General features: G+C 32.3%; 1 protein-coding gene across 1 annotated transcript; it reads left to right on the plus strand.

The window, feature by feature from the left end:
• The first annotated feature begins 258 nt into the window (after positions 1–258).
• LOC115882699 (myosin light chain alkali) lies at positions 259–15,434 on the plus strand. The gene is made up of 7 exons (XM_030900913.1): positions 259–503; positions 2,562–2,589; positions 7,858–7,998; positions 11,753–11,920; positions 12,099–12,185; positions 13,336–13,393; positions 15,140–15,434. Exons 1-6 carry the CDS (start codon positions 261–263, stop codon positions 13,359–13,361), a joined length of 693 nt encoding a protein of 230 aa, XP_030756773.1. The 5' UTR covers positions 259–260; the 3' UTR covers positions 13,362–13,393; positions 15,140–15,434.
• Positions 15,435–17,754: the final 2,320 nt, after the last annotated feature.

Genomic DNA, 17,754 nt, shown 5'->3' on the forward strand with positions numbered 1-17,754 from the left:
TAAGTGATTTTTTTTACTTTGATTTAATTTACACTAAATATTTGATCAAACTACTTTAACAAATAAATTTTATGACCTAATTATGTCCTATAACACTTAATTACTCCTATTTTTTAAATTATACCGCCGGTTTATTTATCATACCGCCGGTTTATTTTATTATACCGCCGGTTTAAAATGTACCGCCCGCATCAACCAATTTTTTGTAACTTGAAAAATAAACCGCCCGCACCAACGCCTTTTTTTCGCTCTGACCAGCCATGGCTACCGTTACTGAGACGGAACCCGACGTGGACGGCGGCGATCTCGATCGCAAGGTGTCCGTCGTGGACATCTCCGACGACCTGCAGGACTTCATCAAGCGGGTGGCGGCCGAGATTGACGAGAACCCGACCAGTAGCTACACCACTCCCCATATACCCCTGCCGAAAATAAACGTCGGCGAACCCGTTTACGTCAAGGCCATCAAGTACTGGAAGCGCAAAGTCTTCAAGTCCAAAATAGTACTGATCCGAAAAAATCACCAAGCCTATTGAAAAAGGCTGATGGCTTGATAAGTCCGTGCAAAGATGATTTGATTTTTTCCCCAAATTCACAAACTTTGTAATAAGTATCATTATCATCATCATATTCAGCTTTATGCTATCGTTCGTTGCAATGATGCCTCATTTACATAATTTTGTTTCACTTGCCCGCATGTTTTTCGTTTGTGCTTGTTTTCTAATATAGTAATCCCATCTTAAATTAGGTCTTCTTGTTTTTTTACATCTTGGAAACTACAGTATAATTTTTGTGGTCCATCTTACGTCACTCCTTTTCATTAGGTAACTGGCTCGTTGCCATTCGAGACTTTTAATTCTGTAGATCACGTCACTAACCTTGCTCTTCTGTAGAATGTAGAATGTTTAGGAGGGGAGTTAATCTCCGCTACCTTACAGATCTATTGTGTGTTCTCCTTTCTTAAGTTATAACGAGTTATAACTCATCATACAGTATCAGGGCATTAACAAAAGCCAGTATCTGCGACGGCTCCACAGAGGCCAGCTCTCCATCCTCGATATCAACCGTATCAAAGTTCATGGCACGAACGGTCGTCGTCTCGGCGCACTCAGTGATAAGGTGTTCTGGTGTTTCCCCATTTTCCCCACAGAATCTACATTCGCCGTTGTTTTTCAGCTTCAGCCTACTGAGGTGTTTGTTGAGGAGACAGTGTCCTGTTAGAAACCCCGTGAAAATCCGAAGATTGTTTTTACTTCAATCAAAGAAAACTTTTGATTTTTCTCGGTCGTAAGTTCTGAGGAACTTTTTCGTGTGTCTTAGACCGTTGGAGGACACCCCATGCTCTTCTGTCTTATCCACTCTACCTTTTTGTAGAACCCTTTTGTTATTTCAGGCATACATCCTTATACATTTGTACTACTAAGATTTCCCTTGTTTGACTAAAAAAAGTCTGGAATATCTCTATGGAATATCAGGCGATTTTTTAATATAAAATTTTACCTTTGTTAAAATCATTCCATCAACACCATTCTTTTATTAACAGATCATCCACACTTAATTCCATCCAAGATTTTCGGCCATTCTAAAATATTGCTCAGACTTATCAAGCCAAACTCTTTAATATCTTCCTGAATTAGTCGATTGCTGCTAAAAATATTGCGATTTCTTTCAGAAACAGGACAATATGCGATAGTAGGGTTCGGAGGTACTTGAAATTGGTGATAGATAGATTATGTGTCGGTTGTACCAAATTGTGAACTGTCTTTTTGCTAGTACCCTTCGTCCGAGTTGTGTTTAGTCTTATTTATGTTTTTTGTGCTTTTTTATATAATAAATTCTGTATTGGGTCAAGGTGACAAAAAAAAATATAAAAACAAAAAAAACAGATGTAGACATAGCACTATACCTAGTTAAGTACTTAAAATATATACTTTTCTCGAATACTTACCTTATTATCCAAGATATACTAGGTCTTATTAAATTGATTAATGAGAAAATAGTTGGGAACGAGATAAAATATAATGCTAGTTCAAACAATATTTTCCAAACGGATGTTGTAATTTTACTCGAAAATCTGGAACACATCCAAATTCGATATGTTTTTAAAATTGTGTCAGTCAAAGATATCTATTTTCATCTCTTACGTACAAGATCGAGGTATAATAGCAATTCTATTTTAAAACTTTATTATTATATTAGTTTCGAATGATTTTGAATAATAAAACATAGAAAATTAGAAACACCTTGCCCCAATACAAAATTTAATAACTATGTATGTAGTTCTATGTAGTTCCACGTATGGCTTAATACAAATTAAAATGTCTGTGACGTCTACGTTTTTAACTTATTTATTCTTAATAACTATTTTGTAAAAAAATAAAAACAAAAACTCAATAATGATTTTGGTCACTTTAACATGATTTTAAACAGTTCTTAGTGAAACAATATTTATTAAAATTATGTATATGTTTTCTTTATAATTAGAAGTGACTTTAATCATTTTGAATCACGTGATTGAAAGAAATAAAAACAAAATCTGATTTATTTTTTATCTTTTTCAGGCAGATCTCAGTGCTAGAGACGTTGAAAGTAAGTAGAATTTAATTTTATATTTCAAATCATTCATTTTTCTATTTCATTCTTGTCTCTATATTGTATTCTCCAGTCATATAATTTTCAAAGTCAAAATTCCATATAGATCTTTGGCCAGAGTTTATCATCGGCAGTGGCGGACTAAGAGTGTCGGGGGCCCGGGGCGGCGATGCTAAATGTGGCCCCCGGTCTGTTTAGATAATGATATGCTTCTAATGCACATTTTGTAAAAATTGAATGACGTATGTATAATGGTTGACAAAATTCAAGTATTTATACAGGGTGTCCCAGGCTGAGTCTGCGTTAGAAGTTTCTAGAGAACTACAATATCTAAATAGGAGATTTTGTGCATATCATTATTTCACAATGAGATCTATCGATTAAAAATATTTTCAATATGGCGGCACTTTCGGAAGTACCGGAAGTTGACAGCAACTTTCTTATTTTAAATGGGTGACTCCATTTTTTATTACATACTTAAGTTCTCTGTAAAATTTTATGAATTTTGATATTAAATACTCTATACCACCTAACGTTAACCGTTTTTGAGAAAAAAAAATATTTATAATTTTTGGAGGAAAAAAACTGCCTGTCAAAAATATGTATATAGCCTAAACGTCAAATTTAGTGATTGCCACAGCCACTGTACCATAAAGAGAAGACATGTGGCTATCTATGTCAAAAATTAAATTGTCCGAATGTCATATAATAATGGCCGCAGCTGTCATGGAATTGAGCGATTAAAAAATTATCATAAATCATTTTTTTTTCAAATGGAAATCAACTTTTTTCATTTCACTCGTGAAAAGGCTTTCGTTACTTTCGTTTTTAAAATTTGTTACTTTTTGACTATACATGTTCCTGTACCTAAAATAAATCGTTTTTAAGTTATTTAAGATTTAGCTTTAAAGCGTATATTTTTCTTGATTTTTTACCAGTAGTCTATATGACAGTATATTATCATTTCCTAGATCATCATTTCCTAGCTTTGCGCTGTTTTTTTTTCGATCGTACGGTATATTATTAAAATATCAACTATTAGATTGACTCTAAAGAACGAAAATATGGAGATATATTTATATAAATACACTTTTTAAACTTTTAAGCAGGCAGTAGTTATAATATAGGAAATTCAAATAATTCATTTTCTGACAGATGGAAATAAATTGTCTAACTGTTTGACACTTAATGTCAAAGGAAGCTAGATAAAATCAAGAAAAATATACGTTTTTAAACTAAATCTTAAATAACTTAAAAACGATTTATTTTAGGTATAGGAATATGTCTAGTTAAAACGTAACGAATTTGAAAACCTTTTCACTAGTGAAATAAAAAAGTGTGTTTCCATTTGAAAAGAAATTATTTATGATAATTTTTTAATCGCTTTACTCTTTTCTTTATGTCATAGGGGCTGTGATAATCACTAAATTTTTGACTTTTAGGCTGTACAAATTTTTTTGACATGTAGTTTTTTTCGTCCAAAAATTTTAAATATTTTTTTCTTAAAAATGCTTCCAGGGAAATACCGCGACAAAATATCGCGATTTTGTAAGTCCTCCAAGATCCGAGGGGCCCCTTCGCTGTCTCAGACCAGTGGCCCCCGTTAAACTATAGACTTCACTGCTCATCATCAGCAATGAAGCTAGAACACAAGTTATGGTGTGCATTGGTTGTAATTTAAAATGTTTATTCAGTAAAAATAAATAATGAAACCATTGAAAAATAACTTAAAATCTAAAATAACTAAATTCAGTCTCAAAATATAGAAAAAATAATAATTATTCGATATTTTAATCAAAGAAAATTACCCCTTGATTTAATTTCCTAAATAGAAAATGTCATTGACAATTACTGGGACCTGATTGATAATTAAGTAAATATCTGCCATTCCATTTATACTGTTTATAGTTGGCGTATACATATGGTTTGCATACTCCACCTACAAACTGCTTTATAACTACTGAACATATTGGCCTTGTTTGCCAGTTGAATAAAAAATGACTTATTAAGATTCGGAGGCCCCCTAAAAGACGGGGCCCGGGGGCAGACCGCCCCTTCCTGAAAAATAAAACTTTTCCTGAAAAATAAAACTTATGACTTGTGTCTTGTGACCATTTTTCTAAGTGCATTTACAAAGTAAAACTCAGCAGTATTTATGCAACTATAGTTCAAGACAATATATAAGGCGTCAAATTGGAAAACCCGTCGTATTCCAAAAATGTTGTTTTGGAAATAATATGCAAAAACTATTTTAGCAAATGTTTGAAGCGTTATTTTACAAAAAACATGTCCATTGAGTGGAATCATTGTTTTGTGTCTCGTTTTTCTAGAAATAAAAATTAATAATTATTTTTTAAAAAGAGAAAACAAAAATAATTCGGATAAGGCGGGTTTTGTAATTTGGCGCCTCATATAAAGTATTTTTTTGATTACAGTATAACAATGTCGGCATTCATTTTTCTAAAACTGGGTACTATACACCTTAATAATATACCTGTCAATTAATAATAGAATAAAAGAATACCGGGTGAGTCTCAAAAACGGCTCACCCCTATAACTTTTTTATTTTTTCAGATAAAAAAACGAGATTTGGTATGTTAGTATATGACATAAATTAGAATTAATTAACGTATTCAATTGTTTTTGGTCACTTCCTGTTTCACCGGAAATGACTACGACTTTTGATTTTTAAATGACACCCTCGATATTTTGTTACTTTATTCGATAGAAAATAGCACTTTGAATAGAATGACATATCATATTATGTCAACTTTTGATATTTTTGCAAATGGCTTATTTGAAATTGCAACATGCGGTTCATAACGACAATTTGACATAAAATACCAAGTGTATGGTACCTAATTATTCGTAAAAAAATACTTTTCCCAAATATGATAATGAACCACCCTTGTTCCATTTAAAAAAAAATGAAATACGGCTAAAAATACGATTGGGAGATTTTAACTGGCCAGGACAAGACATTAGACGATCAAATCTATTTTTCCAAGGCTCCTTGATTAAAAATTAGTGTTTTCAACACAGTCATGGCATTCTAAATTGAAATTTAAACTACGTTTTTGTTTTAAGCGAAAATGTCAAAAGTTGACATACCTATTATATGATATGTCATTCTATTCACTGTCACTTTCTATCGAATAAGTGACTAAAAACAATAGAATACGTCAATCAATCCTAATTTATGTCATATACTAACATACCAAATCTCGTTTTTTTATCTAAAAAAATAAAAAAGTTATAGGGGTGAGCCACCTTGGAGACGCACCCGGTATACAATTAAAATTTAGGAAAACAACTTGGAAAACTAAATAAGCGGGATATAGTGTATTTACGTTTTCTTATTTGAAATAATACACGCACTTTGGAATGTTTGGGATTTGGGCCGGTGCCGAATATTTTCGTGTTTCTCCCGAACGCGATCTAAAATTATATCGGCCGGATCATATAAGGTTAGGATGGGCGGCCGATTTGAATCCGGAGAGGCGGCACGGCCAAAAATAGAGCTCGCCAGGCGGCCCGCTATAAGAGAAGGTGTTTTGTTTGCCTTCGTCACACACTAACCCAGATTGTTCCATTTCAATAATGATTTTTTGGGAAGTTTTTCGATAAAAAACAACGATAGATCTTTCAGACAAAGCAATTTCTGCAACGGATATACAGTTCATATCAAATAAACTTTTAGTCACGTGATTAAACTTGACCGGCACAGCGTTTATATATTTTCTTTTAATCAAAATATTTTAAGCAACAAAAATAAATTAATTATAAATATATAAACAGTTATTATTTACATCAACAAAACTCACGTCCTTAACAGCACTTAACGGACATAAAAATAAATAGTTCAAAATATTCTAATAAAGTTGCGATGAGTTTTTTACGGCTATTAAGCTATCTTGTACACTTCGCACTAAAAGAGGTTCTAAAAAGAACAATGTTCGACTGCAAGGTCTGCTAGTGAACATTTTTAAGATTAAAATATCACAACACTATTTATTTAATAGAAGTGTAAATAAATGCGGCAACTTGACATTTTTACAGCAGAGCTACCACCTGATGAATACCCAGCGGGAAATTTAAATTCCACTAGTCAGCCCGGCGACGAATATTGCCATGTTGCCATGCAACAATTAATTTAAAAATTGCTCCCTCGATTACGTAACTATAAGTTTAATTGGTATCAAATATACGGATGCATTTTCACATAAATAAAAAAATTTCATCAAATTTATCAAAAATATTTATAGCTAACCGAGCTAAACCCATCAATATTTATCTCTTCCTTTGAGCCAGAATCATTATAGCAATCTTTTATGAGTAAGATTACTAAAAACAACTATCATTTACTCTATGGCCCAACTATTCAAAGTATATCGCGCTTATGTTAACCGTTTCTCCAAGTAATAGAGGCAATTTGAAAAAAAAATCAAATGATACAAAACGCTCCTGGGACGACCAAAATTTTGTTTTAATAATACTTTGACGTTTAAACTATTACTTCAAATGTCACTTTTTTTCCAAAGCTTACCATGAATTCATTGCTACCATGAGTCACCGTTTGTCGTTCATTGTCATTGGCAATAAAATAAAATAATTTATTAGAATGGTCATAATCAAGGGCGCTTCTGATACCGTGTTTTAAAAATAAGTTAGTTAAAGGCATATATTTTTGCTAGTATCTGCGGTTAGAAAAAAGTTATCAAGATGTGTTTTTTGTTAGATTTTTATCCACTTATTCCTCTTTGTTATAAGCTAAAGTTAAACATGCTGTTGTATTTAAAATTTTGGGAAAATCGCGCAATATTTGGTAAATTGTAATACAGATCCCCCTAACTTCTACTGTGAAATACATATTTTTATTCTTTAAAAGGTAGAATCAACGGTAGAATATAGAGCAGTGATTACCCAGTCCGGAGTTATTAACGTTTAAACGAAAACAGATCTAACCAACCAATTTATTTTAGCAGATAGGGCAAATTGATTCAAACAAAAATAACGTAAATTTGCTAAATATTATGATGCCAATATTTATAATACCTTTTACCTGGGTAAAATTTTGTCAAAATACCATCTTCTTATTAGACGTAGCAGTTACGCCCTCTACCAATCGTCCTGGGAGCTTGAAAATAATTTCCAGCAATCTCTCAGTGCCTCTTTGGTAATAATCTTTTTTCCGCATACCCTAAGGCTAATACTTCTAGCGAGACACGTGTTACATTACAGTCATTTACATTTTTTTATTACTAGGGGCCAACTTCGTCTTTTCCATCTACGACTTCGAAGGAAATGGTACCGTCGACGCTGTCAACCTAGGAGACATGCTCCGCGCCCTCAACCTCAACCCCACATTGGCCACAGTCGAGAAACTAGGAGGAACCAAAAAGAAGAGTGAGTAACTTTACTTTCCACAAAATAACGACTCCAAACCAATATAACTTCAATATAATACACAAAAACGTATTTTTTTCTAAATTTTTGTTTATTCTAAAGTTGTTCTCTATTGACAACTCTAAAGCCTCACGAACCACGAACTTAGTAGTTTCAATTGAAGGGATGGCTTTAATAACGAGGCAGCTTCATTTTAACAAAGTTTACTATCGAAACCAGGCAACTTTAGGAGATGCTTGGTTGTTGCTACAAACTGAAAGCTAGGCTGCTCCAAATAGCATTGCTCTTTAAGTACTGTCACATGAAGATAGCTGATTGTTGCAGGGTAATTCAGTAGAAATCTCATTTCTCTCAAAAGTGGAGATGCCTGGTTATTACAGCCACCCCTTCAATAATTATACTTTTTACTTATAGTTTCATTATTGTCTATTGTCTATAAAAAATTATAGACAATAACGATTATATTATAGAGTTTACGATCATTCACAATGTCTAATAATAGTTATTTACAGTACAAGTGTGTTTATGAACATGATTACAACAACGAGTGTGAACGATTAGAACGACGAGGTCGTAGACCGAGTCGTTCTAATCACACGAGTGTTGTAATCATGTTTAAACGCACCTGTCAAGTACAACCGAAAAATAAGAAAATACTGTTGATACTGTTTTAATTTTCGTTTATTAGTCGCCCACCTTTAACTATGACATTTGTCACTTTTTTTCTGAAAAGTCAGTTTGCCCTGTCAAGTAAACGCGAGCACTTTTTGCCCAGAAAAATCATTTAAAAATTACGATGAGCGATTCCGAAAGTCTCCTTTCAGATGTAGAAGTTGCCGCAGTACAGTACGTCTGTCCGTTCTGTGGCTACGGGGTATCCGTGAGATGGGAAACGATATTCTCTCGATGTTTTTCGTAAAAAATTAGACGATGCGTCCCATCAATAAAAATTCGACAAATTTGCAAGTACCTAGCCAATAAAATAAGTGGGCGGAGCGATTTGCGGTGACGTACTTTTCAAGTCGACGTATAAAATATATTGCTGTTTATTTAAATGCTTTTTGTCCGCATTCCTTTCATAGACACAGATCCAGCAGACGAACTGTACGTGCCACGGAATCATTATTACCGGAAAAGTTAATATATTTAGATGTTCGTAGTTGTTTTTCATTATTATAAAAACTAGTTGTCTATAGATTCATAACACCACTAGTTGTGTTATGAATCTCATAACGTCTCTTCAAACTGAAATACTAAAAAAATAGTGATGTAAAAACGTTATAACTAAACGGTTGTAGATAAAAATCTAAATAAAATTAAGAGAATATCCTAGCAACAACTTGCGATAGTTAGTTAGGTATCTATTGAGAAAGCATAATAATTAGTAACCATGGTTTCTCGTAATTGGCGTAACCAAAGTTTCTCGATATATAATTACATAAAGGATATTACTTTTAAATATTTTTATACTATTTAGTACTATATGGAACGTTTAAAATTGCTTAAAAATTATTGGTGACGTTAGAAAAAATAAGCATGTTCTATTTGGAGTAAAAATGCCTTTTCTGCCTCGCCTGCAATCGCTGTCAAACGTATAGCCTCGCCACAAAAGGTATCATTTTTACTCCTAATAAAACAATATATAGTAAACGCCACGAATGTTTGGGAGTGATTGATCGGTCGCTACCATGTGAACTAATCTGCTGAAGGTTACATAAAACTTAATTCCAGTGTCGTGGTGTTTCAAGTCATATAATAATCAATACATAATCTGTTGTAATTTGTTGTTTTAACTGTCAAAGTCTTGTCAAAACAAATATTTGATTATAAATATAAACTGAAATGCCCCATTGATCGCACCGCAAGCACACCAATGGACTGACGCACAAAAACGAATTAATCAAAGAAACGCGATATAGTATCGTCTTTGTCAATCACGCTAACATTTTAGAATAAGTAGGAGGAGCGCAGGAAGATGATTAGACCGGGCCTTTAAAAACCTACGTCTGCGGTAAAAATTTACGTTTTTAATGTAAAAATGATAGCGCGCGTGTCGATTCTAATTTCATCAAGCGATGAATCACTCCCAAACATTCGTGGCGTTTACTATACTATCCACGATTTCTCTTGGCACATAACAATCAAAAGTTAAAATTATATTATTCACAAATTTTGAAGTATAATTACTGGAAAAAATTAGAAATTTGTTAACTTTTAGCTTCATTCAGAACCTCGCAATTAGTGGTTTCAATTAGCGCAGAAGTTTGTTCCTCAAATTTGAATGTAAGCATTCAGAACGCTAAAATTAGTGGTAGGAATTTTCAATTAGTGAAAAAAGTTAACAAACTTTTCACTTTTTCACTAATTATACTTCAAAATTTTTGAGAAATGCCATTTTCGCCTTTAACTATCATCCGTCAAGAGAAAATGTGGTTAGAAATCAAAAGTTTATCTTCACAACAAGTTTATCTTTATCAGGCACAACCTTTGAATAAGAAGACTAAGGAAGGAGCATATCAAAAATCTTAGGTCCACCGCGATGGGCCTCAAATATGGCCGACTTAAATTCCGGTTTATCAGTGTTTTATTTTACGTTGTGAATAAATGTTGGTAGTTATTAAAATTGTTATAAAAATATAAAATTCTACTAAAAATAGATAAGTTATAATAATTATTTATAACCATAAACATCCGATGCGCTACTGAAGCAGATAACTCAAATTGACGTATCTAAATTCTTTGACATCTAATCTTTGACAAGTAGTAAATAAAAGCAAAATAGCAAGAAAAAATATATAATTAGTTAATTTAAGTGAATTTCATAAATGATCGGTTTACTACACACGTATGTATATTATATAGTCACTTACTAGCGAAAAGTTGTTCCATTATTTCACTCGATTGCCGAGATCTACCGCACGCTACACAACCAAATATTTTAGAGTCTTTTTCGATAAATCGCGAGTGTCACTGTTAATTTAAGTTCTGCCACAATTTCCATCGAGATTTACTACCATTATACAACTATCAGTAGTAGAATAAATAATAAATAACATAAAATAAGCTCCGTAAAGACTGACAAATCCACAAAATTTCAAATCAAATTCAAATGTGTCAAATGAATCGTCAAACAGAACTGTCAAGGATCCCCACCCTAGAGTCCTTTTTCCGCCCACCATGCATGAATACATGGATAGCATTATGCTCCTTCCTTAGTCTTCTTATTCAAGGGGTACAGCTGATTACCGCAAACTGTTGCTAAGATATTCTATTAATTTTAATTGTGTTTTTTTCTACACAATTTGAATGAGCACAAGTGTAATTGAAACCAGTAATTTATTCCACTAATTGCGAGTTTAACTTTTTATTTATATCCACTATTTCTCTTGTCAGATTATAATCAAAAACTAAAATGAAATTATACACCAATTTTGAAGTATAATTACTGGAAAAATTAGAGGTTTGTTAACTTTTTTCACTAACTGAAAGTTACTACCAGTAATTTGGACATTCTGAATGACTACTTTGACATTAGAGAAACAATCTTCTACACCAATTGAGACCACCAATTTATTCCAACAAATGAAAAGCTTACAATGACAAACCTCTAATTTATAAGTCTCTTGTTAAATAAAGAGACTACTATTAGATGCCAGCAGACTTGTAACATATTAACGAACACAAAAAAAATGATATCGACTTTAACAAATTTATATTCGCTTGAGGAAATACTAACATGTGAATAATGTTTTAGATGAAAAGAAACTTAAAGTAGAAGAATTCCTTCCCATCTTCAGCCAAGTAAAGAAAGACAAAGAACAGGGTAACTTCGACGACTTCCTCGAGTGCCTGAAACTCTACGACAAAGAAGAAAACGGTAAAATGATGGCTGCTGAACTTGCACACACCCTCCTTTCCCTTGGTAAGTAGACTTCTTCTGCTTCTTGTTGTGTGAGATAAAAATTAGCGATATAAAAATAGAGTTTCTTTCATTAATTCTATTTATGTCAATCTGTCAATATCGGTGTTCACCAAGTTCAAACAAGCAATATTTTTGACAAGAAAAGTGTGCAATATTTAAGATTATTTCTCCCTTTTAGGCGAAAGATTATCAGACGCTGAAACCGATGAAGTTTTAGCTGACTGCCTGGACAAAGAAGATGATGAAGGATTCATCCCTTACGAACGTAAGTATAATTTATAATTAAATACCTAACGTAGCTAAAATATTTCATGACAGCAAGTAAATTTTAAAGTAAGAAATAGCAAATTATTAAGGAAATGAGAAAAGTTTTTTAATACTTTAATATTTGATTCTTCAGAGATAGTATGGTAAATTGACTATTGAAACTACGCTTGTCTTGTTATGCCCCCTGAAACCGCCTGTAACCATTTCGGTTAGACACAAGAACGGTAAACTAATAGGATTGCTCATCCTCATAAGACGTACGTTCGGCTCTTCCCGCGCTTCAACTGACAGTTGTGACGTCAGTGTAGTCCTTGTTATGATAGTGTGTATTATTGGTTGCTCAGGGTAAATTAATAAAAATAACAGCTGAGAAATGTTGAGTTAATTATTTTGTCGATTTTAAATGTGAAAAAGATGCTTTTAAAGTTTTTAGAGCTATAGAGTTTATAAATACGTTCATTTTGTGTCGTGGATTGTGATTAAGTGCTTACTAAGTGCCTACGATATTGTTTATTAATTATTTTAAAGCAAAATATGTAAGTACTCTAAAAAGAAAGCCTGCAAAAGGTGATACAGGGAACTTCTGTACTTAAAAATGCATTATGCGAATATTTAGTACGATTTATAAAGTTAATTTTCTATACTGCATACATATAAGGTGTTTAAATAAATAAACTAAATAATCAATGTTTTGCATACGGCAACCAATAATACACACACTGTCATGACAGGGACTACAATGACGTCACACAGCGAAGAGTTTTCGAATGCACCTGGCAGACACTTTCGGCTGAATGAGCAGTCCTATTAGGTTAACTGTTCCTGGGTTAGACAGATTTGTTTTACTAGTAAAAAGACACTCACAAGATGGCTTCCGCTTGGATCCAATGCAGTGGTTTTTACAAAAAAACATTTTTTTATTCTGTAGAAGCGCAAAAAAGTTGACTTAACGATTTATTTGCTGTTAATAAAAACAATTTAAAATGAAATAAAGTTTGCATTATAGAATTATTTATAGATATTTTTATTAGAGAATTTAGAATTATTAGTCCTTTAACTATTTTTTTATATTTTTTGACTTGGAAGAGACTGTTGATTCTCTTTCTGTTTTTGATTAGTTGCAATAAACGATTTCAATGATTTTTCAGCATTCCTTAAAAAGATGATGGCGTAAGAAGCTATTTTTAGTTATTTTATGTAATTTAAGTAAGTAGTCGTTGTGGATTATGCCAGCTGCAGCTTAGCCAATGCAACTGTTGCAAATCGACAGCACGCTTCGCTCTTAATGCTTTTTGCTTCATAACGTAAATTTATATTTATTGCCTGGAAGTTATTACTGCTTATAATATCTATTGTTGAATTTTCTTGATTTCATCGTTTTTTCATCTTTTTCTTGATTTCGTCATGTTTTATTTTCCATTATACATTTTTTTCTTCTTTAATTTTGCCCATTTGTTGTTTGTTGTTGTGCTGTTTAGCACCATTTTGTGCCTGCTTATTTTCTAATGGTGGTTTCACATCATTCAGGTTCAGTGATCCAATGTTACTGACAGACGGAAAACGGCGTTTGCGTTCACACGCTTCATTTTGCTAGTTGAATAAACATTCATTGTCATTTGAAGTAAAGTGTATAGATTGCGACTGTTAACCTGAGTCTTCTATTTTATACTTTGTATCAGTCATGTATATGTTACAGTGAAAGTCGGAAATTCAGTGATTATTGACATTCACTAGGAAATGCTAGCAATTACGGATTGGACCAGTGAATGTGGTATTTTAAAGATATTTGACGACTTTTCCTGGTAATTTCTAGCATTCACTAGTGAAAGTAACATTTACTAAAGGGCGTCAGTAAAAGTTATTCTATTGTACAGGACGAGTGTGGAGAGGAAGAATGTTGGTGAGAGTTAGAACAAATAAAACTTTTAAGAATATTGGATCACCTCAATATTCAAGCTGATCCACATATCTTAAAATTACAATTTACTTCTTTAGTATATTTATTAAAAATTATAGAAAATAACGACATATCCTTCTAAATATTAAAAGCGATAGTATACGTTTTAAAGCGTACAAAAGAATTTAAAAAAAACATTCATAAACATAAGATTACTTATTGGCATAAAGATTTTTAAATAAAATTCTTCATCATGGACAAAATAAAGGTATGCCCGAATTTTCTTCAACTGGGAGTTATCATTTTTTCAAACCCGCTACTTCAGGCAGATCAAAACGTTTAATAAGTTCATAGTCACTAGGTTCTTTAATATTTTTTTATCTTGCACGCTTAACTTTTGCTATGACTTCACTATATTGCAAAAATAAAAAAACAAGCACTATTACATTCTTGCGAGTGCCTAGTTTATCTTAATTTTTCACAGAAAATTTTTTCCATAGGGAAAATACCGCACAGCACTTTTAAAACGATAACAAAACAATTATACATAACCACAAAAAACAAAGCGAATTTACGCCAGATGCTGTCAACGTTGCTAACGTTTAGCCCAATTTAATGTTATCCTTATAATGTCTATTATTCAACTTATCCTTATTTATCCTTATATTTTACCACATGTGGCAACCGCGCTGACTGAATCTTTCAAACTTACTGCTATCGTATCGTCCAGGGAATGTTAACATTCACTAGTAAAAGTTGGTTTCAAAAATAGCTGTTGAACTTTTACTGGCGTAGTATTAGCAAATCAGTGAATGTGAGCTTTTACTAGTAATTGTTAACAATCACTGATTTCCAACTTTTACTGTAACATATATACTTTTAAAATTCATTTTTTAATATTCAGAAAAATTTGACAATATGTTTCTTTGGTTACTCTTTTTAACAATGTTTTTCTTATATTGCTGCTTATTAAAAGAAATAATACGAAAATGTGTTATAACTATTCACAGTTTCATTTAAACTATCTTTGTAATAATATTTTTAACAATTTTCAGTTACCTGAGTACGTGCTGCTACCAAAAAAAGGCAAAAATCCACAAACTGTACAAAGTCATCTCTATCTGGATAGGTAACGACCATCAGAAGTCAGCACTGTTTTCAAGACTATACCATCAGCACCATGGAAAACTTATTGTCAAAACCATGCAAGAACTCCATTTAAAATCAAATCCAAAATTGTATTTGCCTAAGTTTTGCTATTTCCCGACAATTTTTTGTCGTCGGTTATATTTTATGTTATATTATTGTAAATTATTCATATTGTCATAAAAATAAAAGTGAAAACCCTAATGTGTCTGTAATTGATTTGTATATAGTATTAAGTAATATAAACAGATATACAGGGTGTCCCACTAAGAATAGTTCTCGGCTGTATCTCGCAAAGTATTAGCCGTAGGGGCTGCGGAAAAAAAATATTTATAACTAAAGAGGCTATGGAAAATTGTTGGAAATTATTTTCAAATTTGTAGAACGACCGCTAGGGGTCGCAACTGCAACAAAAAATAAGAAAATGGTGTTTTTACACAATTTTGCCTAGATAAGGTGTACTATAAGTAATAGCTTCATAATTTTCAGTAAATTTTGTATATTTTTGTTAAAGCCATTTTCCCCTATCTACCAAAATAAAGTGGTGGAGGAAGGTTAGATCTGTTTTTATTTAAATATTAATAACTCTGGACTGGATGATCGGTATCCAACAAGCGAGGGCTCGTTTAAAAGAGCGTTTCTTACTCTATATTGTACCATATAAACAATAATAATAAACTTTTGAACGTAGACGCTAGAGGGCGTTGTCTTACAATTTAACAAACATTTCGCGTTTTTTCAAAAAAATTAAATGCAATAGTATATGTAATTTTCGCTGGTAGTTAAAGTAGTAAAGAGTAGTAAAAGCATAAAAAGTCAGCGAAAACCGCATCTTGATATCTCCTTTCAAACTGAAGATATTAGCCAAGTTATAATAAATACCAAAAAATAAGTCCTTAATTAAGCCCATATTTTTACAACACGGTATCAGTAGCCCTCTTAATTCTGCCCATTCTAACAAAAAAAAATAAGATAGAAACATTTAGTTTATTTTAAAATCAACGAAATGCCTTTATTATTTGAAATAAGTTGTTGGCATTTTGAAAAAGCAATAAAAAAGATAAAAAACGCTGATAAGACTATCAAAATGTTGATCTAATAACAATTTGACGTTTATACTATTACGTCAAAAGCAACTTTTTTCCAAAGCCTACCATCACTTCACTGAATCATCGTTTCTTGTTCACTGTTATTAATATCTTAATTATTAGATATTAATACCTCTGGTATTATGGTATTCTGGTATTTCGTCGATTTTAAAATAAACTAACTGTTTCTATCTTATTTTTTTTTTGTTAGAATGGGCATAATTAAGAGGGCTACTGAAATCGTGTTGTAAAAATAAGGTAATTAAGGGCTTATTTTTTGGTATTTATTATAATTTTGCTCATATCTACGGTTTGAAAGACGATATCAAGATGCGGTTTTCTCTGACTTTTTAAGCTTTTACTACTCTTTACTATCAGCTAAAATTACATTTACTATTGCATTTAATTTTTTTGAAAAAACGCGCAATGTTTGTTAAATTTTAAGACAACGCCCCCTAGCGTCTACGTTCAAAAGCTTATTATTACTGTTTATATGGTACAATATAGAGTAATAAACGCTCTTTTAAACGAGCCCTCACTTGTTGGATTCTGATTATCCAGTGCAGAGTTATTAATATTTAAATAAAAAGAGATCTAACCTTCCCCCACCACTTTATTTTGGTAGATTGGGGAAAATGATTCTAACAAAAAATATTCAAAATTTACTGAAGATTATGAAGCTATTACTTATAGTACACCTTATCTAGGCAGAATTGTGTAAAAACTCCATTTTCATATTTTTTGTTGCAGTTGAGCCCCCTAGCGGTCGTTCTACAAATTTGAAAATAATTTCCAGAAATTTCTCATAGCCCTTTAGTTATAACTATTTTTTTTTTTCGTAAACCCTACGACTAATACTTTCCGAGATACAGCCGAGAGCTATTCTTAGTGCCCTTAGTGGGACACCCGGTACATACTGATTTTATTTAAAAAGTAAAAACTTCTAAATTTTAAATATTAAAAGAAATTTATACATATCAGAATAATTGCATGTTATTATTTGCCTATTAAAAGATGCCTTTATGTATAAAAGAAATATAGGTTTTATCAGTATATGTGTCTCTAATCTGTCTAATGAGTCAGAGAAGATTTCGGCAAAAGACATTTAATATAGATCTATTGTGTCCCCATTTCTTGAGTTATAACTCATCATACAGTCTCAGGGCTTTGACAAAAGCCAGTATCTGAGAAGATTTTACAGAGGTTAGTTCTCCATCTCCGATATCAGTCAGTGATAGGTGTCCTGGTTTTTCTCCATTTTTTCCCACAAAATCTGCATTCGCCGTTTTTTCTTAGTTTCAATCCACTGAGGTGTTCATTGAGGAGACAGTGTCCTGTTAAAAACCTCATATCAAACTGCAGATTGTTCTTACTTGAATCAACAACATCAACATTACTTGTTTACAACCATATTAATAGAAAACAAACACTTGTTT

The sequence above is a fragment of the Sitophilus oryzae genome, unplaced genomic scaffold (assembly GCF_002938485.1).
Source record: "Sitophilus oryzae breed Bouriz unplaced genomic scaffold, Soryzae_2.0 scaffold_179_pilon_pilon, whole genome shotgun sequence".
Lineage (NCBI taxonomy): Eukaryota > Metazoa > Arthropoda > Insecta > Coleoptera > Curculionidae > Sitophilus > Sitophilus oryzae.

Coding starts and splice junctions, on each gene's coding strand:
- LOC115882699 (XM_030900913.1), top strand. CDS start 261: ATGGCTACCGTTACTGAGACGGAACCCGACGTGGACGGCGGCGATCTC. Junction 2,590..7,857: donor CAGTGCTAGAGACGTTGAAA/GTAAGTAGAATT, acceptor TTTTATTACTAG/GGGCCAACTTCGTCTTTTCC. Junction 7,999..11,752: donor AGGAGGAACCAAAAAGAAGA/GTGAGTAACTTT, acceptor ATAATGTTTTAG/ATGAAAAGAAACTTAAAGTA.